We start from the raw sequence: 27104 nt of genomic DNA on the forward strand, positions 1-27104 counted from the left end.
ATGGAAACAGGCCAATTAGATGTTGAATGCAGATATGAAGGAGGGAGCTACGCAATTATAGAAAGGTGAAATAAAAGACTTGAGAACTGGGTTGAGGATGTCCAAGGGGCCCAGAAGGAAGAGATCCAAAACCTACAAACAAAAAGGAATGCTAGCAATTACACAAGGAGAGCACTTGATACCTCATGTGACCATGGTCTGGGAGTCTCATCACCATGCACTCTCAGATCTGAAGAATTAAACATCTCCTCATGATTCTTGGGTTTATTCCACCCAGTAAAAGCAAACTGTCAGACTAATATCAAATTTGTCATTAAAATTTTGAAAAGCCTGGTACAATTCCAAGCAACATTTTGATTAATATTTGCCTCCTAAAAAATTCCACCCCTAGGGAAGTAGGATTTACAAAACGTAAAAGAATTCTTCCTAAATTTATAGATATAACGGAACTTCAGCGTTAAATTGATGCAGATTTCCAGTATCTCAAAAGGCAAACATAGCTGCTCACAGAAAATGGAGCAATTATCATTGTTTCAAGTACGCACCTCAAATGCTTGGGCTGCAGTTTGCAATTTACTGTTGATTCAATAAGTGTTGATCTCACAGCTCGTTTCTCAGCACGAAGCTATTTTAAAAAAAAATTGCAGTTTGAAGCTACATTATGGACCACAAATCAAATCAATTTTAAATTCTAAACAAGCACTGAAAATTAGTTAAGTGCTTATCACATTTCCAAGATTGTCAGTGAACAATGCTAAGGAGATATTCAATTTTATCTTGAGGCAAACAGAAAAATTAAATTGTGCACAACCAACTCCCGTGAACTGGATATTTTTAAATAAAATATTAATATTTTTGGATCGGGGCACTGCTGGTGAGGTCAGTATTTATTGACCAACTGCAATCATTCTTGAAAAGCTAGTGATGAGCTGCCTTCTAGCACATGTAGATCACATACAGCTGTTAGATTAGTAGCTGGGATTTAGACCCAATGATGGTGAAGGAATAGCTAAACATTTCCAAGTCAAGATTGTCTGCTACTTGGAGGAGAACAAGATCATAGCATGCCAATGGCCTGAAACCCTTACCCTTTTCAGTGATAGAGATGAGGTTTGGAAGACAAAATACCCTACGTGAATAACTGCAACACATTTTGTACATGTTACTCACTGCACACTGACGGTGGAGAGAATACATGCTATGGTTAATAGAGCAAGCTCAATTGCCCTGGGGAGTGTTGACCTTGAACATTTCTGGGGATGAACTCATCGAGGCAAGTAGTGAGTACATCATTATACTATCCCTTGTATTTGAAGGAAAGGCTTAGGAGTGTCAGAAAGAAAGTCTGGCTTGTTTTTGTAGCCATGGTGCTATCTGGCTAATCCAGTTGAATTTCTGACCAATGGTAGTCACCAGGAGCAATTTAGTGATGGTAATGCCATTAAACATCCAGGATAGATAATGGTGCTTTCTCTTGTTCAAGATGGCAATTGTACAAGCAATTTTTGTGCAGACATGTCCAAATGTATCAAAGTCTTATTGCACATAGGAGTCCACTTCTGGCCATATAAAGGAAGTTTGATAATTTAAGCAGCTGAAGATGTTTGGGCCTGGGATACTACCCTTAGGAACTCCTCCCATGCGTTGATGATTGAACTCTATGGAAATAAAGACTTATAAGTTCAAGTGGGCCAATAGAACCCTTAACAGCATTCAAAATCAAAAGCACTGGATTTCCTCAAGCGTGTCTGAAAATCAAATTACTCAAAGGAAATTGATGTATAAATTCAGCAGCTTCTTGCTGAAACATATGGAAAGTGAACTTCCATTGTGAAGAGCTGTGAGTGAAAGATGTGAGAAAAGCACTGAGGAACTTGCTGACTGTGCAGCTGAAATAATATTACGGGTATAATTATATTGCCTCTGGTTAAATTGTTGAAAATTCTACTTGTCAGACAGGATTTGATTGGGTCCACTTTGCATATAGTTCATAAAGCAAAAAATTTATTCTGCAATCCAAATGAAGACTATAACGACAGTCGTGCAGAGGGAAAAGTGCTTGTTTTTGGTTCAAATGTATATTACACAATAATGGCTTGAATTTTCAGTTTTTAAACTGAATAACAAGAAAAACATCCCAGTAACTAATATTTCACAACTGCTTAGTTTCCTGCTCCTAAATCCAATCGCCATACCCACACACACATGCTATTAAAACTCATTGCCAGCAATGCCAGGAAAGTATATTTTGTTTGTTTCTTTCTTTAAAATGTTGCATATCTTTCAAAATTCCACAAAGGACTATTGACTAGTGTCTGTAGGATGCACTGGCTTGTGTCATGGCTACTGAATTTCAGAAGACGCACATGGTGCATCACAGATAACATTTAAAATTTGGCATCAACTTATGGAGCAATATAGACACTAAATGTCAGAAACTAGATAAAATGAATGAAATAATGAAGGAGAGAGGTGAATTAGTTTCAGCCATGGTATAATTGACTTTGCTGAATCTGTTGACCAAAACGTGTGAGATGTTTCACAAGAAAGCCCTGCAGCATAAGCAGTACCACACCCTTCCCTGTTTAACAAGTACCTGCCAGTGGTTTCTGAAAATGATTTATGATGTGCTGCAACTGTGGTAAGACACTACATAATCAAAATCCTGTTGTAGCTGTCAGGACCTTGTTTACATTATTTAACAATGATAAAAATGAGAGGGATACAGGAGTTGCTAATATGGAAATTATGCAACTTTGTAATTCTCTCAAGCAATATTGTTCAAAAGTCTCTAAACATTAAGTAGTTCTAATGTGCAAGTAACTGGACAGTGATTCTGTAAAGTAGAGGAGGCTCTTCTGTAAAATGAAATCTACATACCTTGATTTAGAAGGGATAAGAAGAGATGAAAGGTAGTGTAGCAGTTAGCACAACACTATTACAGCTCAGAGCTTTGGAGTACAGAGTTCAACTCCGACATGATCTGTAAGAAATCTGTTTGTCTTCCCCGTTGAATATGTGGGTTTTCCCTGGGTGCTCCAATTTCCACCCACAGTCCGAAGACATAGCGGGTAGGTTAAGTGGCCATTTTAAATTGTCCTGTGATTAGGTCTGGGTTAATCGGGGTTGTTGAGGGTTGCTGGGGTGGTGTGGCTTGAAGGGCCAGAAGGGCCAGAAAGGCCGACACTGCGCTATATCGCTATACAAAGTGCCTGAACCTCCCCCCACCACTTGTATGAAACAGTGATAAAGGGAGGTGTTAACTCTACTCTAAAGGAAACTGATTTTATCATCCAGGAGGATACATTATTTAAACATTGCTTATCGGGTATATAGTTTAAATATGGACTTAAAGGTACTTGAGCAGGAACATGAACTTTAAAATCTTATTGGCTAACTGTGTGTGCTGTAGTTTCAACTTAGCTGTCTTTAGTGAATGAAAGTTGATACATCTAATTTAATAAAAAAGATTAACAAATTGTGCCATTTCCTAAAGCAGTAAAAAAAATCAAGGAATTAAAAGCACTGGACAATAGGCTATTTATATGCAGTTCAACACATCAGTCATTTAAGCAATATAATTAAAATGTTATCATTCCAAAGAAATTAATCAAGGAAGAAAAATACAAATACACTACTTACAATATTCTGCTTTTTCTGCAGCTCCTCTAAATGCTCAAGGATGCTCTCATCGGCCAAGTCGAAAGGAGTCTGTCCCTGCAAATAGGATGCAAATAACCTCAAATGAGTCAAAAAAATTAAAGAGTTAGAACCAGAAATACGTCTGCAGTTCTCAAGTAGTTCTCAAAGGTGAGGGTGCCATTACAGAGGGAAAAAAAGATGCTGAAAAAGAAACATTTCCTTATTGAAAAGGATAGCAGCTGGATAAGGCAGCACCTGATGCTCAAGACTACCCTTGTGTCAGGTACATTCTCAGCATTTCTGGTACAGTTATTGGTTTCAATAAAAACTACATTTCAGTGGAATAAAGCTTTCTGCCAATTATGAGAAGTCTGCATGTATTAAAAAAAGACCCCAACTCTAATGTAGACCAGCTTAAAGGTCCCAATCCTAAACGCAGAAGCCATACAGAGCAGCAATGCCATGTAGTGAGACGGACTAATTTGAATAGGCCTGAAACAGATAATAAAACTGGCAGTCAAGTCCTGCAAGGTTTTTGTTCCTGTCAAAGCTGTCTTTCGGGAGCCTTTAAAATCAATTACATATAACAGTACAGTACAAGAACACGCTCCTCAGTTTACATTATAGGTACCTAACTCACAAATCCCCTCAAAATTTTTTCCCTCTCACCTTAAACCCATGCCTTTTAATACATTTCATTTCCACCATGGGAAAAGGCACTCACTATCTTCCCTTCCCATGCCTCACATAATTCTCTAACTGTACTTCTATCAGGTCACCTTTCAGCCTGACACTCCACAGAAAACAAATCCAGTTTATCCTAACTCTCCTTATAGCCGATTCAGAATTCCAGGTGACATCCTGGTGAACCTCTCCTGCAGCCGCCCTCTAGTAAGATGACCAAAACTGCACACAATATTCCAAATGTAGCCTAGCCAAATGTTCTTTTAAAATTGTACAGCTACAACATAACTTCCCTACTCTTACACACAGGACTCTGACTGATAAAAACAAGCATACTATACACCGCTAGTACCCTAACAACTCCTTGAAAGCATTACCACTTTCAAGGCGTAATGGACTTGTACCCAATGATCACAAGATTTACTTTCTTCTCAAAATGCACCTTACCCAATTTAAATCCCATCTGCTATTTCTCTGCACAAATTTCCAACTGACCTACTTGCTGAATCTTTGACAACCTTACTCACACAACTCCACCAATTTTCACATTGCCTGCAAACTTAATCACACCACGGCATTTTTATTCAAATCATTCATACGTTACAAAGGTCCTAACGTTGATCCTTGTGGAACACCACTAGCCAGAGAATCCTAGACAGGAAAATACCCCTCCACTACCCTCCAAGTTTGTATCCAGTTTAGCAACTCAATAGGAATTCCAAGTCATCTTCTGCCCATTATGATGGACCTTATCAAATTCTTTACTAAAGATAACGTAGGCAACATTCACTGTTATAGCCCCAATCATCTTTATCACCCCCCCCCAAATATTCACATTTGAAATGAGGATTTCTTCACCTCCCATCTCACCCCCCAACACACACACACACCCATGCTTACTATGCTATAACAAGTCCATGTTTTTCCCAAATGCAAGTTATTCTGTCCCTAAGAATCTTCTCCAATAATTTCCTTACCACTAATGTCAGGCTCTGAGGCTCCCTAACCTATAATTGCCCCTCTTAAACTAAAACTATCTGCTCTCTAGTCTCAGGGTCCTCACACATGGCTGTAAATGATATCATGATCTATGTCAATCCCGCATATCTAATGCTTTCACAGTGTACAAGATGAATAAATTCTTCCAGCCAGGTACAGGTATCGATTATAACCGACATTTTGATGACAAACTCTGCCATCTTCATCAGGGATGAGATGGAGAAGACGGCAGAGTTTGTCATTAAAACAATGATTACAACTGATACCTTTACCCAGCTGGAAGCACGAGAAGAGGCTATTAAACGTGATTAAAGTTTAAAGTTAGCCTTTTCCCTCAGAGGCATTTCAGTCTATTCAAATGACACAGATTTTTTTTATTCTACAGATATAGCACACAACAGGCCCTTCCTGCCCACCGAGCTGCATTGTCCAATAACCCATCAATTTATCCCCTAGGACCATTTTCACTGACCAATTAACCTACTAAGCAGTATATCTTTGGACTGTAGGAGAATACCGGAGCACCCAGAGGAAACACATGCGCACACAGTAAGAACGTACAAGCCTTCTTACAGAGGATGCCGGAATTGCACTCTAATCTCTGATGCCCTGAGCTGTAATACTGTCAAGCTATGCTACTGTAGCTTGGCTACTACACTTGCCACAGGCTCAGCCAGCAGATAGATCAAGTGGAGTGCTGGGAAGCTGGGAAAGTTTGAGCTCCTTCTCTGGATTTTGTGCATCATCACAAGTGGGGCCTACCACCAGTTAAAGTCTGTGCAGCTAACTCTGCATGGATTCTCCAAATGTGTAATGCAGAGTAAATGATAAGGGAGATGAGGCTGAGTACAGGGCTACGATAGGAAACTTTGTCACATGGTGTGAGCAGAATTATCTGCAGCTTAATGTGAAAAAGACCAAGAAGCTGGTGGTAGACCTGAGGAGAGCTAAGGCACTGGTGACCCCTGTTTCCATCCAGGGGGTCAGTGTGGACATGGTGGAGGATTACAAATACCTGGGGATGTGAATTGACAATAAACTGGACTGGCCAAAGAACACTGAGGCTGTCTACAAGAAGGGTCAGAGCTGTCTCTATTTCCTGAGGAGACTAAGGTCCTTTAACATCTGTCAGACGATGCTGAGGATGTTCTGCGAGTCTGTGGTGGCCAGTGCAATCATGTTTGCTGTTGTGTGCTGGGGCAGCAGGCTGAGGGTGGCAAACACCAACAGAATCAATAAACTCATTCGTAAGGCCAGTGATGTTGTGGGGATGGAACTGGACTCTCTGACGGTGGTGTCTGAAAAGAGGATGCTGTCCAAGTTGCATGCCATCTTGGACAATGTCTCCCATCCACTACATAATGTACTGGTTGGGCACAGGAGTACATTCAGCCAGAGATTCATTCCACCGAGATGCAACACAGAGCGTCATAGGAAGTCATTCCTGCCTGTGGCCATCAAACTTTACAACTCCTCCCTTGGAGGGTCAGACACGCTGAGCCATTAGGCTGGTCCTGGACTTATTTCCTGGCATAATTTATATATTGCTATTTAATTATTTATTGTTTATTACTATTTAATTATTTATGGTGCAACTGTAATGAAAACCAACTTCTCCCGGGATCAATAAAGTATGACTATGACTATAACAGCTTGAAGCAGATGCTAGCAGCTCCTAACACATTCTGGCCTACTATTACGGCATTCTAATAAAGTTGAAGCAACACAACTTTTTTTCTCCAGCTAAAATGACTGTGACCTCCTTTTTGTTTAAGTATGCCCTATAAAAGTTCCCTGAGTAGCAAAGGATATCATTCAGTAACTAGACCACCCAGATTCAATCTGTTGTGGCACAGAAAAGGAGCCCATCTCCAAAATGTCTGATTGGATACATTTAAAAATTGTTTCTCTTTAGCTGGTTTAAGAGTTCAGTATCTGACATGAAATAAATTACATCATTCTTCATCCATGTCCAAATAAATATTAATGAACATCTTCTGAGATACCACAAATTAAATTTTATAAATGATTACAAACAAAACAGCTTATTAGATGCAACTGACCACTTTGTTAACAGCATCCATATCTGAAAAATTCTCAATGAGGATTCGACAGGCTTCCTCTTTGCACCAGTGAGCAGCAGCATGAAGCGGTGTCCAGCCATCATTGTCCTTGATGTTTACATCATATCCAGCCTGAATTAGGAGCCTTGAAAAATAAATAAAAAGTATCAAAATCAATTGCAGATTCTTGCGCCTTCCTCTACCTTTGCCAATTTTTCTCCATTTTATCTCTTTGTTTTCCCTAGCAAAACTCTAGGGGATACCTACAAGCAGTAACATATCTTAATGACAGAAATGGGAAATGCTGTAAATATTAAATCAGGTCAGTTTGCATCTGTGAAGACTTAATGTTTCAGAGAGAGGAGCAATGTTTCAGTTCATCAGCTTGAAGTATTAATCATTGTTTCTCTTCTCATATTTCTCCACCCACCTCTTTTAAGCATGTTAGCATCAAATTATTCAGTCCTGCTTTATCCCTTAATATAATCCTGGCTGATTCTCTACATTAATATCATATTCACACCCTCTGCTCGTACTCCTCAATGCCTTTTGCACCAGAAAATCTATCTTCTTAAAGACAGGAAGTGTATGAATAAATTTCTTACGTCAATCTCAAATCCGTTGGCCTGACACCTGAGACTATGTCCCTTGTTCTAAACATCCCAGCACTGGGAACAACCTCATCAGATCCAGTCCATCTTATCCCCAATTTTGTAGAGTTTCAACTAAATCCCCTTTCACTTTTCTATGTTCTAGTGAAAACAAATCCAATTGATTTAATCTCTCCATATCTGGCAGCCCTGTACTTTATTCCTTGCACAATTTGCAAGAACTTGAGCACTTTCATTTTAAAGTACATCAAGTGCGGCTATAATGACACTGATGAACATAGTCATATCCATATCCAAACAGGTTTTACATTTCCTTACAGTGGTACAGAAATAAATTGCAACACCACTCCCAAAGATCTTGCACATCAAAAGTGACCATTTTACATTTCATTCAGCTATAGATGTCCAGCACAATGAAACGCAGGAAAATGCTTAAATGGAGAATATGCTAGCCATATATTTTGTAGAAAATTTGATTTGGGAAAAAAAATAAACAATTTAGTGTTTAGTTCTGTAATCAGAGGCCTCAATGAAATCTTTGCACTCTTCTCCAATGACTTGTTTAGTGAATCGCTCATCTGCAGAGTGACAGCTGCTCTAAAGAGGTGGAGTAATGAGGAACTGAATTTACCACCAGTACCTATAGAGGAGAAAGGACATGCAGTGGTCTGGAGTTCCGATTGCAAACCAATAACCTTAATGAAAGGATGTGTTTATACATTGGACACATGTCAACATGCACAAAATGATACCATTTCCAAGCCAAAACACAGGAAAAGCTGCACAAAGTTTATCAACAGAAAATTATAACAAAATATTAACATTAGTAATGTTAATTCGAGGTAATTTGTTATTTCTCAATACTTACTTTAAAACCTCCAAATAGCCTTTTGCAGCAGCCACGTGCAGAGCCGTACCACCTGATTTAGTATTTTTTACATCCTCTATTTTGCCACTGTTTAACCATTGCCTGGCATCCTGCAGCATTCTGTGTTCTTCTTCTTTCCTCGCTGCTTCGACATCAATTGCTAGAGAGAAAGAATGCCGAAGATCAAGTAAAAAGTACTTCACTTTTTAGAGAAAATATAGAGCCATTAAATGCTAATCCAAATACAAAGTGCAGCAATTTATAATTCTTCATATTTGGTGCATGACCTACTTGCACTATATTTATTCTTCAACAATTATTATTTCTCTCTTTGCTTCCCAACACAATATTGTATCTTTCCCAATCAAAAAGTTTTATCCTAACTTTGAAAATCTTGTATCAAGGCACTCTCAAATAACTAAGGCAGCAGAAAGCAACAATGCCTCTGTTCTTAATTTGTTTTTGAATGTGCACTTAGATCATCCGTGCTAGCATATAATGAAAATTGTTAATTGTAAATAACTAAATTGATAATGATAGGAATCAGCTATCACAGAGCAATTGTACACAATATGTCCAGCTTATTTTTTTTATATAAAATGTGAATTCTCATTTTTTAGCTGCTCAATCATAATGCACAGTTTAACATGCATGGAATATAATATTTAAAGTTTTGCAGGCTACTGCTTGAAAGGTTCAAGGTATTTCAATCAAAGGAGGATTTTGCTATCAGATATTTGGTCTTGAAATACAAAGGGAAAACAGACCATCACAAATCCAGTGCAGAGAAATTCAACCGTCCAATTTTATAACAACGTTGAGAAGGCCAGTGACTGCAGAGGAACATTGAATTGTCACTGCTTGGTGAGAAATAATAGCTACAATGATATAATAAGCAGGGAGTTGCATTAGATTTCTTTTGCAGTAAATTAGATGTGAAAGTCAGAAACTACAATATGATATTTACTAATACCCAAATGTGTGTTTCAGTTCAATGAACAAACTGAGCATTCATAATTGAAGTGGGAAGCCTGGAATTCCTCAGCCACCAGTGCACAGATTTTCAGGACACCTCTCCCACTTCTCCAATTATTTATTTATTTGTTTATTGTTGTTCTTATAATTTACTTAGTGATGCAGCCAGAGTTTGCCCTTCTGGCCTTTCGAGCCACAGCACCTCAGCAACTGCCAACAAGCCCTAAGCTAATCATGGGACAATTTACAATGACCATTAACCTTCAGGTACGTCTCCGGACAGTGGGAGGAAACGGGTGGACCCAGAAAAACCAACACATTCCATGGGGAGGATGTACTGAGGCTCCTTATTGAACAGCACTGGAATTGAACTCCGAACTCCAGAACACTCCAAGCTGTAACACCATCGCACTAATCATAAAGGTTAGAGCCACAGAGCTAATCGTTCATTGAAAAGCAGTGCACACCACTTGATATGCGACACTGACATCACTCCACATGATTAGCCTTAACCCTGGCCGTCTAGAAAGAAATGGAGTTGCTGCTTTTCCATAGAATAATTAAGTCAGTCAGATGTTATAAAAAGTAATAATGCCTTTGTATCAACACACATCAAAGTTGCTGGTGAGGTGAACGCAGCAGGCCAGGCAGCACCTCTAGGAAGAGGTACAGTCGACGTTTCAGGCCGAGAGGATAATGCCTTTGTATGTATGGTATGCATGGTTCTACCTTACAGTTTGACTAGGAAGTATATACCATTTTTCCCAAAGCTTCTGCATTCTGCAGACATTATTGTACTTGGACCTTACCACTGCCTAGTATATTAAATATACACCCCAAACACATTACAAAGGGATATAGTGTTGGTGGGCGGGTGGAGTGGGGTAAAGAAATTGATAAATCTAAATAACCAGTAATATTTTCCGTTAAAATCTTCTCTAGGTTGCTGGTACTAAATATTATTCTAAAAAGCAAAAACTTGTATAATTGTTTTAGAATAAATTGTTACATATTATTTATATTAACAAAAGAAATTACTGTATGTGGCCCAATATAAAAACAGAAAACACTAGAAACACTCAAGTAATGCAACATCTTAATGAAAGAAACTTTGTTAATATTTGAGGTAGAAGACTACGTCAAAACAGAGAAGGAAAATCAGGTTTTTTTAAATAGTATGTGGGGGAAATGGATAGGATAGATGCTGCCTGACCTGCTTAATTCCTGCTTTGAAATCAAGTTTCCAGTTTCTATTGTTTTTTCCATATTTATTCACAAATATTCCAAACCAAGACAGCAATTATAATGTTACACAACTTAAAAATATAACTATTAATATTAATCAGATTTATAACAAACCAGAACAGAGTCTGAAATTCACACACGTAGCTCAAGAGGGCAGCCTCGCCCTGCTTAAATCTTGAATCAAGCCAGTTGACTTAGAATAGTTTAAAGATAATGATAAAAATATTTAATAGATTTTAACTGCTAATAATTTTTAAATGCATTTGCAATATTAACCCAATATTAGTTCATTCAAAATGCTGGTGCTCAACAATTTGGTAATACTCACTGTCAGAATCAGGTTTGATCACCAGCATGCGTCATGAAATTTGGAGTTTAGCAGCAGCCACTACATTGCTTAATAATTTAGAAACTACAAATTTCAATAAGTAGTGCAAATAGAGGGGAAAAAAGTGAGGTATTGTTCATGGATTCATTGTCCATTCAGGTATCTGATGGCAGAGGGGAAGATCTGGTTCCGGAAATGTTGAGTGTGTGTCTTCAGGTTCCTATAATTCCTCTTTGATCGTAGCAATCAGAAGAGGGCATGACATGGGTGTTGGAGGTCTTTAATGATGGATGCTGTTTTATTCAAGGCATCACTGTTTGAAGAAGTCCTCAATGCTGAGGAGTCTAGAACCTATAATGGAACTGGGTGAGTTTACAACTTTCTGCAGCTATTTCCAATTTGTGCAGTGGTCTCCATATATTAGATGATGGTGCAACCAGTTAAAATGCTCTCCATGCTACATCTGTAAAAATTTGAGTATCCCTGGCCACATAACAAGTCTCCTCAAACTCCCTAATGAAATACAGCCACTGTCCAGCCCTTTTTGTAACTGCATCAACATGTTGAGCCCAAGACAAATCTTCAGAGATGTTGACACCCAGGAACTTGAAACTGCTCACACTTTCCACTGCTGATGCCTTGATGAGGAATGGCGTGTTTCCTCAACTTCCCACTGCTGAAGTCCACAATCAATTCCATGTTCTTACCAATGATGCATGCAAGATTACCACTCAAACAGCTGATCTATCTTGCTCAGGTACTCCTCCACATCACCATCTGAAATTCTGCCAACAACATTTGTCTTCTGTATTTCCATTTTCTTAAAGGAGTAATGCACTTGCGACCTGATTCTGCAGTCTGGGATTTTGAGTATCAATAGATTTTTTAAATATCTTAAAGCAATGCTGCTTACTGAAGTACTCATGGCTGTGACTGTGGATTTCATCTATAGTATATAAAGTTACACCAGTATATAATAGGACTGGTTGGTTTATGGAAGACTTGCACATTTTATTCAAAACGAAAACTTCTGCTGGAAGATGCAGGTAATACACTAACACAGCAACTCCATAATTCCATCAACAGAGCAATGTCACCTTTTGCAGAATGACAATTTAACTCATTAAGCACATTAAGAATGATGCAGGCCAGACTGAGGACTGTGCATCATTTTCTTACTTCACTTAAAAAGGAAATTGATTGTGTTTTGGTTGACTTGAGTATAGGAAATTGATTGTGTTTTGGTTGACTTGCACAATACTCAAGTCAACACATGAGATCATCTATCACCAATTGAAAAGTTAACATTTAACAGTGTCAGAGACTGGAGTAAATGAACTTGGCTGACATGAGAGCAATGTGTTGAACGAGATCTGCATTGTCAGGTGGGCTGCCCTGCAAATCTGTTGTTAAAACCCAAGGTTTTACAAGTCTCTCAATTTATGTGAAGGATCCCAAGCCAATGTCTGAAAAACAAAAAAGGTACTCCAGAAATTTCAATTATTGCAAAACCATATGATCTGGTCATTTACTTCATTCTTTTTTGCATGAGACTATTGCATTCAAGTCAGCTAATACATTTTTTGCATTAGTTGTAAGGTATATTATGAAATTTTGAAATAAGATTTATTTATATTTGGTCTTTAGGGCATCTCCATGTTGAAATGATTCCACTGAATTTAAAGGATATTTACCCTTTAATGTTGCTTGTAAAATCTGGGGTGGTGGGTGAAAGAGATCCTCAACAACGTTTTGGGCCCGCAATGTACCACACACCGGATAAAAGTCACAAATGTGGGGGGGGGGGGGGATGAAAAAAAAGACCCAAGTGATCCTCTGTAGGATCTTGTGCTCGGATGCCTTACAGCTTCCATTCCACACGATGATGCAACCAGAAAGAACATGCTTAATGGTGCTCTTGGAGAAAAGTGTTGGAATGGGGGCAGAGGGCCTTGCACGCCTCAGTCTCCTCAGAAAATTAAGACCCTGCTGTGCCTTCTTGACTAGGGAGAAGCTGTTGTGGGTCCAGGTTAGATCATCCATTATCTGCACACCAAAGAACTTTGTGCCCTTCACTCGCTCCACAACAAAGCCATCAATGTGCAAGGGAAAGTGGTCAACCCTGCGCCTTTCTGAGGTTCACAATCATCTTTTTGTCTTGTCTACGTTGAGACTCAGGTTGTTGTTATACAACATTTGATAAGTCTCTCCACCTCCTCTCTGTATGCTGATTCATCATTGTTGCTAATGAGGCCAACCCATGTTGTATCATCAGTGAACCTGATGCGGTTTGAGCTGGATCTGACATGCACTCATGAGTCAGCAGTGGGCTGAGCACCCAACCCTTGGGGGCACCAGTTCTCAGAGTAAGCTACTTAACTTGCTTTTTTGGGGGGGAGGGAATTTTGTGTTTTAAATTTACTTCGGATATTTCCTTCAACTTCCCGACCCATGGTGGAGGAACTGTATTATCAGACGAGTTCCGTGTACTCACTGAATAAAAGGAAAGGGAATAATATGGGTGGAAAATAAACAAAGCTTTGGAATCTTAGGAAAGCTGCCTAAACATTTAAAATTCAGCCTTTATTGTTACAACTCAGCCCTGATTCTGTTTCACCCATATGTTGCCTCTAGAGACTGATAAGTACTTAGAATGGAACCAAGATTTATTTACGTTTAATATTGCTGACTTATAATTTCTTTCCTCTCTAGATACTAGCTTCAATGCTTTATCAGGATTTTCGTTAAAATCAATGTTAAAACTGGTACAACCTTGCAGATAAGAATCCTGGCCTTGCACAAATGACAGCCAATTTACCATGGCCTAGACACATCCATATTTAGCAATCTTACCATCTTTCGGTACTGTATGGTTTACAGCTTAGCTTATGCAAGAGCTGTGATATAGTGACAGCTTTACCGTGACAAAAAAGATTACAAGAATTGGAAAAATAGCAAATTAAAGCTAATACCATCTTTCTACTTACAGACCTCACATTATAGGATGTCAAATATACATCTATTCCCTGATTTTTCTGTTGTCCAATGCCTCTTTCTCAATCTGGATTGTTACTAGGAGGTAGTGGAAAACATGTGAAATCATTAGCACGTAGGGTAGCCCTAAAAACCAATGCCTTATTACAGAGGCAATGTAGTCTGAGAAATTAATAGGATTAGTATCAACTACTTTGAACTTAAAAGCCCAGATTGAAATCTGAGAAAAAGTACTGCTTTATTTTATGAAATCTGACACATTAACTGTTACAAAATTTGCTTGATTTTTTTTTTGAAGCACAGAACAGTCTTAAATTAGTCTGGTTCGTCCTGCCCAACCGTGATGAGTAATTCTTTAAAATAGTCCAGTGATGCCAGTGTTCATCATGTGTTTAACTACAGATAAGCGCAGAGAATGGTCACCTAACACGCAGAAGATTTTCTGGCATTTGTTGAAACTCTTCATACTGTCAATCAACATCAAAGTTTAAGCTTCTTTGTTCAACATATCAAACTGAAATTCACAGCACTTGTCTTGGAAGTCAGTTATGCTGTGAGATAACATCTTATCATTGTCTGTACACGATCTCCAGGGCTGAGATCAATACCTCCTACAATATTTTACTGGGCATCAAGCAATGCACAGTAAAATGTGAAACCTCAGGATTATCATCCCAATCATTTTCATTCTTAGAATAGCATGGAACTGAGAAAGACATACGGACATTCACATGGCAGAGATGTGGAAAGGAGTAGGGAGAGGAAGACTGGAATGCAAGGTATTTAGATGGAGATCTATTAAAGGCTGTCAATAAGACGTGCCTAAAAATTCAACTGCTTGCCATTTTTTCAAATGTTACACAATCAAAAATTACAGAGATAAAGGAGATAACTGTTTGCAGGTTACTGTGTCTCGCCCAAAACATTTAAACCAAAAATTTCAGTCCTGAGACAGCCTAGTGCTGGACTGACTTTCTGCACCAGCCACACACAGGACGATATTATTTGCCACCATTGGAGCTATACAAGGGAACATTGGTGCATTGTCAACTACTAGTTCTTAGAGCAAATGAATATTACTGTCAGAATGCTGGAATGGAATCTTGCCTGATAAGTCAATTATTTACTTTGTACAACAACCCTTCACCTAGTATTATTGACCACTTCATGAACCAGTCCCATCCTTTATCTCGCTCCCAACTACATAATTGTCACAGGCTCCACAGATCTTTCTCAATCCTCAATTATCCAGAAACCCTCCTCCCTCAGCCCACTATCCAACCTGGTCTGTGATCCCATTGCCACTGTCACACACAACCCAAAATAATCAGACTTCTCTTCCCCCACCCCCCACACCACCCCATCACTGCACCATTCAAATTTCTGTACAATCATTCCAATCTAAACTCCAAACAAACAGCACATTCTCCAATCCCATGTTGTGCAACTACTGTTCAGTGGCAACAGAGACTTGGACCCAGTTGAATTTTGCAGCCATGGGAAAGGGCAGATACAAATTAATGATCAAAGCAGAAATGAGACCGCCACCGTTACACAATGATTTGATTTGATTTTAGTGATTAAGGTTCAAAGGTTTCCATTTCCAACAAAAAATTTGCAATATCATAATGATCAAGTTGCATCAATTTTTCTTAAAATGACATTTCACATTAAGATTAAAAACTTACTATTACAACCACATATTCTCCCACCCCTTGACAAGGATTCATTCAAGGATTCGATGCTTTGTTCACAGCAAAAGAAAAATTACTTGTAGGGTAGACATTATGAACAAATTTATATATAAAAAAAGAGACAAGTCCTAGGATCCCAAGTATATTCACCTTCACAATATGCCAGATTTCAAACATTCATAATTTTTGCAGTCATGCTGCTGTCTTCTGCTACTTAACACCACACTATCCCCCTCCAGGCTTCTGTCAATCAAGGAACAAGAACTTCAGGCCAAGAGCAAAGGTCAGTTAAAACAGCACTATGACTGAAAAAGAAACTACAGTGGTAGTTTGTCTTCAAGAAATGCAATAAGCCATTCAAAGAAGCGTAATCACTTGCAGATTAGCAATGAGTTGTATTCTAATAAGCAGTCTGAAAATGTGTACTTTCTTGATTAAACTATATTCAATCTAGCCAACAAAATTAACAATATTTGCCCAGACTATCATTGTTTCTGTTTCATTTCTGCCATGTATTCCTAATGTGTTACATTCTTGATGCAATTCAGTTATTGCCAATTTCACTCATGATACCAAGAGAGCTCCAAATTGGGGGAAAAACAAACAACTTCTACTGAAAGAAGTCAACCATTGTATGGAACAGGTACAAGACGGGTCAAATAATTTCCAGCATTCTGAGTGTTATCAATTAACTTTGTGGAAGGATTTATTTTCAGGACAATTTTGTTTTTAAAACTAGAAAATCACTGAATTAAAAACAGAAGATGTCACAAATAGTCAAGCAACATCTATCAAGGAGATAAAAACAAACAGCTGGAAGTACTCAGCAGCCAGGCAGCATCTGTGGAGAGAAATGAACGTCGATCTTTTGAGTCAAGACAGTTCATCTGGTCTTGTGCCTTACAAGATAAACCAACCGCCAAAAAAAACATGATCACTATAGTTTAGCAACACTAACAACATTGGCCTAAAACAGACTTTTGTTCTAATTGTGATCCTTCTTGTAAAAGGTGTTTAATTTGTTTGTTTTTAATCACCTGAATGCTGCTTATATGATGCTATGTGCCTGTGATGTTGTTGCAAGTTAGTTTTTAATTGCAGTTGTGCATACATGTGTCTGTCTATGTATACAAAACTAAAATCTACTTTGGTAGACTGTGCTGAAGGAGCAGACAAGGGAATCACAGAAATCTTTATGATTTCTTAAAACTTTTCTAATAAATGCATTTCTCCAAATGTACCATCTTGAAGATATATCAAGATAAGATAAAAGCAATAGAACAAGTTTTTTAAAAAGTCAGTTGAATTCTGTGATATTAAACAATTCTGCTAATGGTTCTGAATACCCCATATAGAGTTTGCAAGTTAAAAATGAGAAAGTTATAGGTATCTGAAACAGAATAAGGAAAAATGAATATGCAAATAGTTGTACAGGTGTCCCCTGCTTTTCGAACGTTCACTTTACGAAACCTCACTGTTATGAAAGACCTACATTAGTACCCTGTTTTTGCTTTCAGGTGTTTTCACTGTTACAAAGAAAGGCAGCGTGCGATAAAAAATCAGCACGCGAAAAAATCAGCGGGCGATAAAAGGCAGCGCGCGCCCCGAGCAGCCACTCTGCCCCAGATTCGGAACGGCATTCTCGCCAGCATTGCTTAAACCCGTGCCTGTGAGCAGCCATTAGCAAGAGGAGTTCTAAGGTATCGGAAAAGCCTGAAAGAGCTCCTAAGGGTGTTACACTTAGCGTAAAACTAGACATAATTAAGCGTTTCGATCATGGTGAACAAAGCAAGGGCAAAGTGAGTTTGGTTTGTGGAAGCTGACGAAGATGATGTTGAACAGGTTTTGGTATCCCATGACTAAGAACTGATAGATGAAGAGCTGATGCAATTGGAAGAGGAAAGGATAACAATCGAAACTGAATGCAGTAGCGGAAGTGAAGCAACTACGTGAGATTTTCACTGCAATGATAAAGTACGACTTTAATTTTGAAAGGGTACGTATGTTTAGGGGATACTTGCAAGATAGTTTGAGTGCTTACAAAGAAATGTGTGATAGAAAAATGCGCGAGGCTCCACAGTCAAGCAAGCCTTCCACATCAGCCACAGCAGACGACGAACCTTGACCTTCGACATCGAGGCAAGCAGTCATAGGAGAAGATGAGCTGCCTGCCCTGATTGACGATGAGATGACACCCCTGTGTCCCACCACCCCAACCCCCGGGCCCCGGACAGATAGTGTACCGATTCGTGGGGAATGCAGCGGTAGCCGGGAGACACACAGCACATCTTTAAGAAAAAAGCCGATAAACATGCTAATTAATTACGTGCCAGGCAGCACCTAATTAATTAGCATGTTTATTTCGGCTTTTTTCTGGACTATTCCTCTTCTCACCCTGTCCTATCTGGACTATTCCTCTTCTCACCCTGTCTCTTGCAAAAACGCCATCCCTTCTCGCAATTCCTCCGTCTCCGCCGCATCTGCTCTCAGGATGAGGCTTTTCATTCCAGGACGAGGGAGATGTCTTCCTTTTTTTAAAGAAAGGGGCTTCCCTTCCTCCACTATCAACTCTGCTCTTAAACACATCTCCCCCATTTCACGTACATTTGCTCTCACTCCATCCTCCCGCCACCCCACTAGGAATAGGGTTCCCCTGGTCCTCACCTACCACCCCACCAGCCTCCGGGTCCAACGTATTATTCTCTGTAACTTCCGCCACCTCCAACGAGATCCCACCACTAAGCACATCTTTCCCTCCCCCGCTCTCTCTGCATTCCGCAGGGATCGCTCCCTACGCAACTCCCTTGTCCATTCGTCCCCCCTATCCCTCCCCACTGATCTCCCTCCTGGCACTTATCCGTGTAAGCGGAACAAGTGCTACACATGCCCTTACACTTCCTCCCTTACCACCATTCAGGGCCCCAAACAGTCCTTCCAGGTGAGGCATCACTTCACCTGTGAGTCGACTGGGGTGATATACTGCGTCCGGTGCTCCCGATGTGGCCTTTTATATATTGGCGAGACCCGACGCAGACTGGGAGACCGCTTTGCTGAACATCTACGCTCTGTCCGCCAGAGAAAGCAGGATCTCCCAGTGGCCACACATTTTAATTCCACATCCCATTCCCATTCTGACATGTCTATCCACGGCCTCCTCTACTGTAAAGATGAAGCCACACTCAGGTTGGAGGAACAACACCTTATATTCCGTCTGGGTAGCCTCCAACCTGATGGCATGAACATCGACTTCTCTAACTTCCGCTAAGGCCCCACCCTCCCCCTCGTACCCCATCTGTTACTTATTTTTATGCACACATTCTTTCTCTCACTCTCCTTTTTCTCCCTCTGTCCCTCTGAATATACCTCTTGCCCATCCTCTGGGTCCCCCCCTCCCAGTCTTTCTTCCCGGACCTCCTGTCCCATGATCCTCTCGTATCCCCTTTTGCCTATCACCTGTCCAGCTCTTGGCTCCATCCCTCCCTCTCCTGTCTTCTCCTATCATTTTGGATCTCCCCCTCCCCCTCCAACTTTCAAATCCCTTACTCACTCTTCCTTCAGTTAGTCCTGATGAAGGGTCTCGGCCTGAAACGTCGACTGCACCTCTTCCTACAGATGCTGCCTGGCCTGCTGCGTTCACCAGCAACTTTGATGTGTGTTGCTTGAATTTCCAGCATCTGCAGAATTCCTGTTGTTCGCCCAGTAGCCACCCACTTCAACTCTGCTTCCCATTCCCATTCAGATATGTCCATACATGGCCTCCTCTACTGCCATGAAGAGGCTAAACTCAGGTTGGAGGAGCAACACCTCATATACCGTCTGGGCAGTCTCCAGCCCCTTGGTGTGAACATAGAATTCTCCAACTTCCGGTAATTCCCTCCCCCTCCCTTCCCCTATCCCTATGTCACTCTGCCCCCTCCCCCAGCTGCCTACCACCTCCCTCTTGCTTCCGCCTCCTTCTACTACCCATTGTTTTTTCCCCCTGTTCTTTCTTCACCTTTCCTGCCCATCACCTCCCTGCTTCCCTTCCCCCATCCCTTTATCTTTCCCCTTACTGGTTTTTCACCTGGAACCTACCAGCATTCTCCTTCCCACCCTCCCCCTACCTTCTTTATAGGGCCTCTGCCCCATCCTCCTACAGTCCTGACGAAGGGTTCCGGCCCGAAACGTCGACCGATCTTTTCCACGGATGCTGCCCGACCTGCTGAGTTCCTCCAGCGTGTTGTGAGTGTTGCTTTAACACACCATCAGTGTGTTTGGCCCTGTTTTCCCAATTCCAGTAAGTGATACTACACTGTACATACATTATTTCTACTTTATATAGGCCATGTATTTTCACTTGTTATTTGGTAGATTTAGCAGCTTCATAGTTTAAAGGTTACTGGAGAGCCCGTTTATGCCAACAGCACCTGCGTGAGATTTTCTGCCGAGAGCGCTTGCGTGAGATTTTCGCTACGGAGATCTGTGCAGGCGATCGTTGTAGAGAAGTATTTCTACTTTATATAGGCTGTGTATTTATCATATCATTCCTGCTTTTACTATATGTTACTGTTATTTCAGGTTTTGTGTGTTATTTGGCATGATTTGGTAGGTTATTTTTGGGTCTGCAAACGCTCAAAAAATTTTCCCCATATAAATAAATAGTAATTGCTTCTTCGCTTTACGACATTCCGGCTTACGAACCGTTTCATAGGAATGCTCTACCTTCGGATGGCGGGGGAAACCTGTAACTTGTGTGGGGAAAAACGTCAACCATTTTTCCTGGAACTTTGTTGCTTGATCAAACTTTCTGAACACCACTTCAAAAACTGCATGCTGATCAATACAGTGCATTACATTCCAAAATCATGTTAATATTCAAATGAATAAATTGTACATGGTTTTTAGAAAAAAAATTCAAATCAATTCTTAGAAGTGGCAATATATTGAAACTGCATTCAAAAGCACTGCACCATTTTACAGTAAACTCATTCCAATACACTTCCCAGGATCACCTGAAAATACCAATGCATCCATTGGATTATACTGCCACTCAGTAACTGCTACCTTGCAAAGACAGTATCAGCTGTCCAAAGAACAAAATGCTATCATTTATAAGAAATGTATATAGCAACAGGAAGAGCCTCCTGGAAAATTCATCACTGAAATGGCAAAATGTAGACAGAAGTAGAATGACATCATGGATTATAGCCAATTTACACAATTACCCATGTGTAATCTTCACTTCAGCTTAGAAAAAAATGCAGGATGTAAAACAAAGAATGACAAAATACTTGAAACTTCACTGGCATCTTAATAAGCAATTTTTTGCTGGTTTTAGTTTTTATATTCATGTCCAAGTAATGGAAATACAGTAAAACACTAATAACTGCGTATCCTCAGGACATGTCCAAGACTGGCAGCTTTCTCAGAGTACTGAACTCTTACTATTCCACACATCTTCACTTTATTTTTTTTATATTATCCAATTGTATTATACACAGTGGCTACTTTATTAGGTACACTTGTTCATATTATCTCATTAGCCAATCATGTGGCAGCAATTCAAATGCACAAAAATATGCAGACATGGTCAAGAGGTTCAGGTGTTATTATACCGAACATCAGAATGGGGAAGCAATGTGATCCAAGTGACTTTGACCACAGAATGTGACTTGAGAATCTCAGAAACTGCTGATCTCCTAGAATTTTCACACACAACAGTCTCGAGAGTCTACAGAGAATGGTGCGAGAAACAAAAGCATCCATTAAGCAGCAGTGCTGTGGGCAAAGAACACCTTGTTAATGAGAGAGGTCAGTCGAGAATGGCCAGGCTGGTTCAAGCTGACAGAAAGGCAACAGTACTTCAAATGGCCACGCGTTACAACGGTGGCATGCAGAGCATCCCTGAACAGATGTCATAACTTGAAGTGGTTGGGCTAAAGCAGCAGAAAACCATGAACATAAACTCAGTGCCCACTTTATTAGGTACACGAGATATCTAACAAAAGTGGTCTCCGTGTGCAAAGTGTAAGGGCAGTGTGGGAAACTGAGCTTAATGAGGCCAATCAATGTGTACTTCTGAAAAATCAGATAGCAAATCATTGGTGTTTTACTGTATGTAACCGTTTCACTGTTAATATTTAGGGAACAACATTCATTTTAAGATTCTAAATCTACAACTAGACCATTGAAGCTAGACAAACAGCATTCACAACAAGACTCTTTTACCATCACCTCGCTATCAGTTAGGAAGAGTGCACCAACAGGTACCAGCATGAAAAGTCCAATGTTCCAGAATTCCATACAGTACCTTGTCTACTTATTTCGTCTTGCAAAAGATCTTTCATTGCTGATTCTTCTGCGATATCAGATGGAATCTCCCCCTCACTGTTAACAGCAGCAACATTGGCTCCATTATTTATCAAATACCTGCAAATAAAAACAAAAAGATAACTGTTGAGTACAATTTTTATATATGTACTTTTAAAATAAGTTTTCCCATAGGTTACCTGTTATGTTACACTAAATGCAAGTGTATGCAGTTTGCATTTTTAAAATTGTTTCCAGTTATCAACTGCAAATACAATGTTGTTGCTGTTGAATATTGAGGTTTGATTCTAAAATCTTTTAAAATTAATTTTTTGTTATTTTCAGCACAGTAACAGGGTCTTCCAGCAAAACGAGCCCAAGCTGCCCAATTATGCCCACGTGGGAGGAAACAGAAGCACACTGAGGAATCCCGCACAGTCATGAGAACGGTCAAGCACCTTAGACACCAATGGCGCTGAACTGACATTGCTAGCACTGTTAGTGAGCACTGAGGATTGGAGGGTGGCTAATGTAACCCCACTTTTTGAAAAAGGAGGGAGAGAGAAACCGAGGAATTATAGACCGGTTAGCCTAACGTCGGTGGTGGGGAAACTGCTGGAGTCAGTTATCAAGGATGTGATAACAGCACATTTGGAAAGCGGTGAAATGATCGGACAAAGTCAGCATGGATTTGTGAAAGGAAAATCATGTCTGACGAATCTCATAGAATTTTTTGAGGATGTAACTAGTAGAGTGGGTAGGGGAGAACCAGTGGATGTGGTATATTTGGATTTTCAAAAGGCTTTTGACAAGGTCCCACACAGGAGATTAGTGTGCAAACTTAAAGCACACGGTATTGGGGGCAAGGTATTGATGTGGATAGAGAATTGGTTAGCAGACAGGAAGCAAAGAGTGGGAATAAACGGGACCTTTTCAGAATGGCAGGCAGTCACTATTGGGGTACCGCAAGGCTCAGTGCTGGGACCCCAGTTGTTTATAATATATATTAATGACTTGGATGAGGGAATTGAATGCAGCATCTTCAAGCTTGCGGATGACACGAAGCTGGGTGGCAGTGTTAGCTGTGAGGAGGATGCTAAGAGGATGCAGGGTGACTTGGATAGGTTGGGTGAGTGGGCAAATTCATGGCAGATGCAATTTAATGCGGATAAATGTGAAGTTATCCACTTTGGTGGCAAAAATAGGAAAACAGATTATTATCTGAATGGTGGCTGATTAGGAAAAGGGGAGGTGCAACGAGACCTGGGTGGCATTATACACCAGTCATTGAAAGTGGGCATGCAGGTATAGCAAGCGGTGAAAAAGGCGAATGGTATGCTGGCATTTATAGCGAGAGGATTCGAGTACACGAGCAAGGAGGTACTACTGCAGTTGTACAAGGCCTTGGTGAGACCACACCTGGAGTATTGTGTGCAGTTTTGGTCCCCTAATCTGAGGAAAGACATCTTTGCCATAGAGGGAGTACAAAGAAGGTTCACCAGATTGATTCCTGAGATGGCAGGACTTTCATATGAAGAAAGACTGGATGAACTGGGCTTGTACTCGTTGGAATTTAGAAGATTGAGGGGGGATCTGATTGAAACGTATAAAATCCTAAAGGGATTGGACAGGCTAGATGCAGAAAGATTGTTCCCGATGTTGGGGAAGTCCAGAACGAGGGGCCACAGTTTGAGGATAGAGGGGAAGCCTTTTAGGACCGAGATTAGGAAAAACTTCTTCACACAGAGAGTGGTGAATCTGTGGAATTCTCTGCCACAGGAAACAGTTGAGGCCAGTTCATTGGCTATATTTAAGAGGGAGTTAGATATGGCCCTTGTGGCTACGGGGGTCAGGGGGTATGGAGGGAAGGCTGGGTTCTGAGTTGGATGATCAGCCATGATCATAATAAATGACGGTGCAGGCTCGAAGGGCCGAATGGCCTACTCCTGCACCTATTTTCTATGTTTCTATGCTATAGTACTACACTACCATGGAAAGTTACCTTGGAATATATAGAAGATAACAGAATTTCTCATCTCAGATTTTCCTCTAATACTAAGAATCGTTTGTAAAGACGGTTCTCAAGTGAACAGATCAGAAAATCCTCCAAGTGCTGTTTTGCATGGAGTAGTGTACCAACACCGTTTGATAATCTGATTTGAATGAAAAGAACACTGAACATTTCATTTTGTTCATATATTTCCAAACAAATTGAAGGTCACCAACCTATTGAAATAGTTCAACAGCAGCTTGAATCAACCTGGACATTAACACTTGCCAGATCTATTCAAATTTCAACTAAAGCAAATAATCCCCGAGTATTTCACATATAGAACTACTTTGCCTAGATAATGTGCAGCGTAAAATGAAGGAATGCCACAACAAATTAAATCAGGTCATGACATTTAAAATATTAAAACATTTCAGCTGAAAGCCTGAACATGTATTCACCCAGGGGCAAAAGCAGTTTTCAAACAGATGCCTATCAAATTGAACTGACCCAAAAGAGCATTTCTCTTGACAGTTTTAGAACTCAGGACTGAATGCACACAAATCCTTAAGATTCTTACACTGCATTGTTATAATGTGCAACACTTTTCAATTATTTAAATGTTATACTCCTTGTTGAATTGCATTTTAATTACTAATTGATTGAATAAAAATGTAACCACCTAGACATTGATCACTTCCATCAATAAATGGCAAATATTTACAGCTTTATGGATTTGTTAGAAAATGCAGCATTTTATTTGCCACATCAGGAAAATCTACCGCCTGGCATTAATGAAGTAGAGACAAAGAAATCCTATGGATACGACTCAACACTGTAACCTCTGCAATGAAAGTGTCTTTTAGCTTTCCTTCTCTGCCTCCTAAAATAGATTTTAATAAGTATTTCAAAAACAGAACTGTATTCCATCAGATTGAAACTAAAAACACACAAAATGACAGAATGGGGATTATTTGGAAATAATGACTGCATGTTATCAAGTTTATATTTTCCCATTTTGTTAGAAAAAGCATTCTGTTTACAGCTTGCACTTGCAGTGCAAATGAAACTTCTTCACAGAAGAAATCCTGCAGTTGGACCTTGACACTGCTATTGATTACAGTAAGGTACTTGAAATAATGCAGTGTTGGTACAATCAATGTAAAATAGTGAATTTTAATTGGAATTAAGATAAAAAGAGCTATTATGCTAATCTGATAGCACACAATTATGTCAGTGAAATACTTCCAAACTGGTATAGTAGTAAGAGATGGTAATACTTTGATTCTTTTTTTTGAAAAAGACTTGAGCTTACTGAAAATGGTTCAAAAAATTGTGCAGTATTTTTCCAACTGTTTAAATTGAGCTTTGAAATGCTTTTAAAACATTATAACATTACAACAATCACATGTATATGAGAAAGAGGAGTTCAGCGAGATCATTAATTTTAAAATGGCCTCATTTAGGATTTTTGTAAAATTTCAGCTTTGGACTAAATCATGCAGCAACTGAGTGATGACTAAGAAGAGAAGTAAATCATTACTATTATTGTTATGTTTAATTTTGAAACTTAATAAAAAGATTGAAAAAGAAAGAAAGAAAGAGGAGAACTAAAAAATACTTTGTACACATTCTTAAAACATTGAATGAGCAGTGGCACCTAGTTTCCCGGCCATAATTAAACTGTTGTGGAATTTTCTGAATTAATAGACCCATTTTCTTACAGTAAACATGGGGGCTGTCCCAGAATGTTGGGCTCTATTCAGCGTATAGCTATGCTATCTCTAGTCCAGGTATAACTCTAAACTTCAATCCCTATCGCCCCAATAGATCCTAATCCCTAAAAAAAATCATCTTAAATCCAAGGACCAAAAATTATATACAAATCCACATGGAACTTTTATGGCAAATATTCCTGAGCTAGTACTCTGTACATACCTTTCCCCAGCCTTCCAAACCAGCCCCTTAATCAAGAAACATGATTGTTCCTTCAACAGCTAATCATTTTTTAAAAAATGGATATTTAGCCTGAACTCTCCAGTATAAATCTCAGTCTGGCTGGATAAAGGCAAGTGGAATTGGACTAAATCATTTAAAACGACTTGCAGATCCAAGGGACAGTTACCAGTAAATCTAATAACTACAGGTGATGAGAATAACGAAGAGAGGCAATTGCCCCATTGCTGAAAACTAACAGCTGAACCTGAATTAGCATTAAAAAACTACAGATTAATCTCTGTAAAATGAAAATCCCTTTGCAAAAACTTAGACATTAGATAGCTTGTAACAGTCTCCTCCTTTAACATTCAATTTACTTATTCTCCCCCACCCCCCCGCCAAAAAAAACACCTATTCTGCTATTCTGATTTGCCAGGGAAATGCACTGTTTTTGCAGATAATTTCCCAATTTCAGATTTTAGTTTTTCTGTCATTAAATTTGAATGTTTCTGAAAATGGCTCATGCTTACTGAGATAACCATGCACTGTGTTTTCTTTTGCCAAGCTGTTGTTAAAAAAACATATCCCAAAGGAGCAATTACTTTTTCCAATTAAATTCATTTGCAGCCTAACATCTTTATTGAAGATGAAGTGGTGTGTAAAGTGCACTTATAAACATAAAAACAGAATATTCGACCATGATGCTATGTTGACCTATTATGGGTCAATTTAACCCTCCAATTTAGACCATAAGATATCAGAGCAGAATTGGGTCATTCACACAT

The 27104-nt window shown here is 39.6% G+C and overlaps 1 protein-coding gene across 1 annotated transcript in view; it reads right to left on the reverse strand.

Annotated features, from left to right (window-relative positions):
* LOC134355552 (protein phosphatase 1 regulatory subunit 12B-like) overlaps positions 1 to 27104 on the reverse strand; it is a 249629-nt gene that overhangs the window by 130091 nt on the left and 92434 nt on the right. The window contains exons 3-7 of the mRNA XM_063065573.1: positions 22393 to 22511; positions 8868 to 9027; positions 7389 to 7533; positions 3643 to 3717; positions 546 to 625 (exon numbers count right to left, since the gene is read on the reverse strand). Coding sequence (XP_062921643.1) covers positions 546 to 625; positions 3643 to 3717; positions 7389 to 7533; positions 8868 to 9027; positions 22393 to 22511 — 579 coding nt within the window. The remainder of the gene's footprint in view (positions 1 to 545; positions 626 to 3642; positions 3718 to 7388; positions 7534 to 8867; positions 9028 to 22392; positions 22512 to 27104) is intronic.

The sequence above is a fragment of the Mobula hypostoma genome, chromosome 13 (assembly GCF_963921235.1).
Source record: "Mobula hypostoma chromosome 13, sMobHyp1.1, whole genome shotgun sequence".
NCBI lineage: Eukaryota > Metazoa > Chordata > Chondrichthyes > Myliobatiformes > Myliobatidae > Mobula > Mobula hypostoma.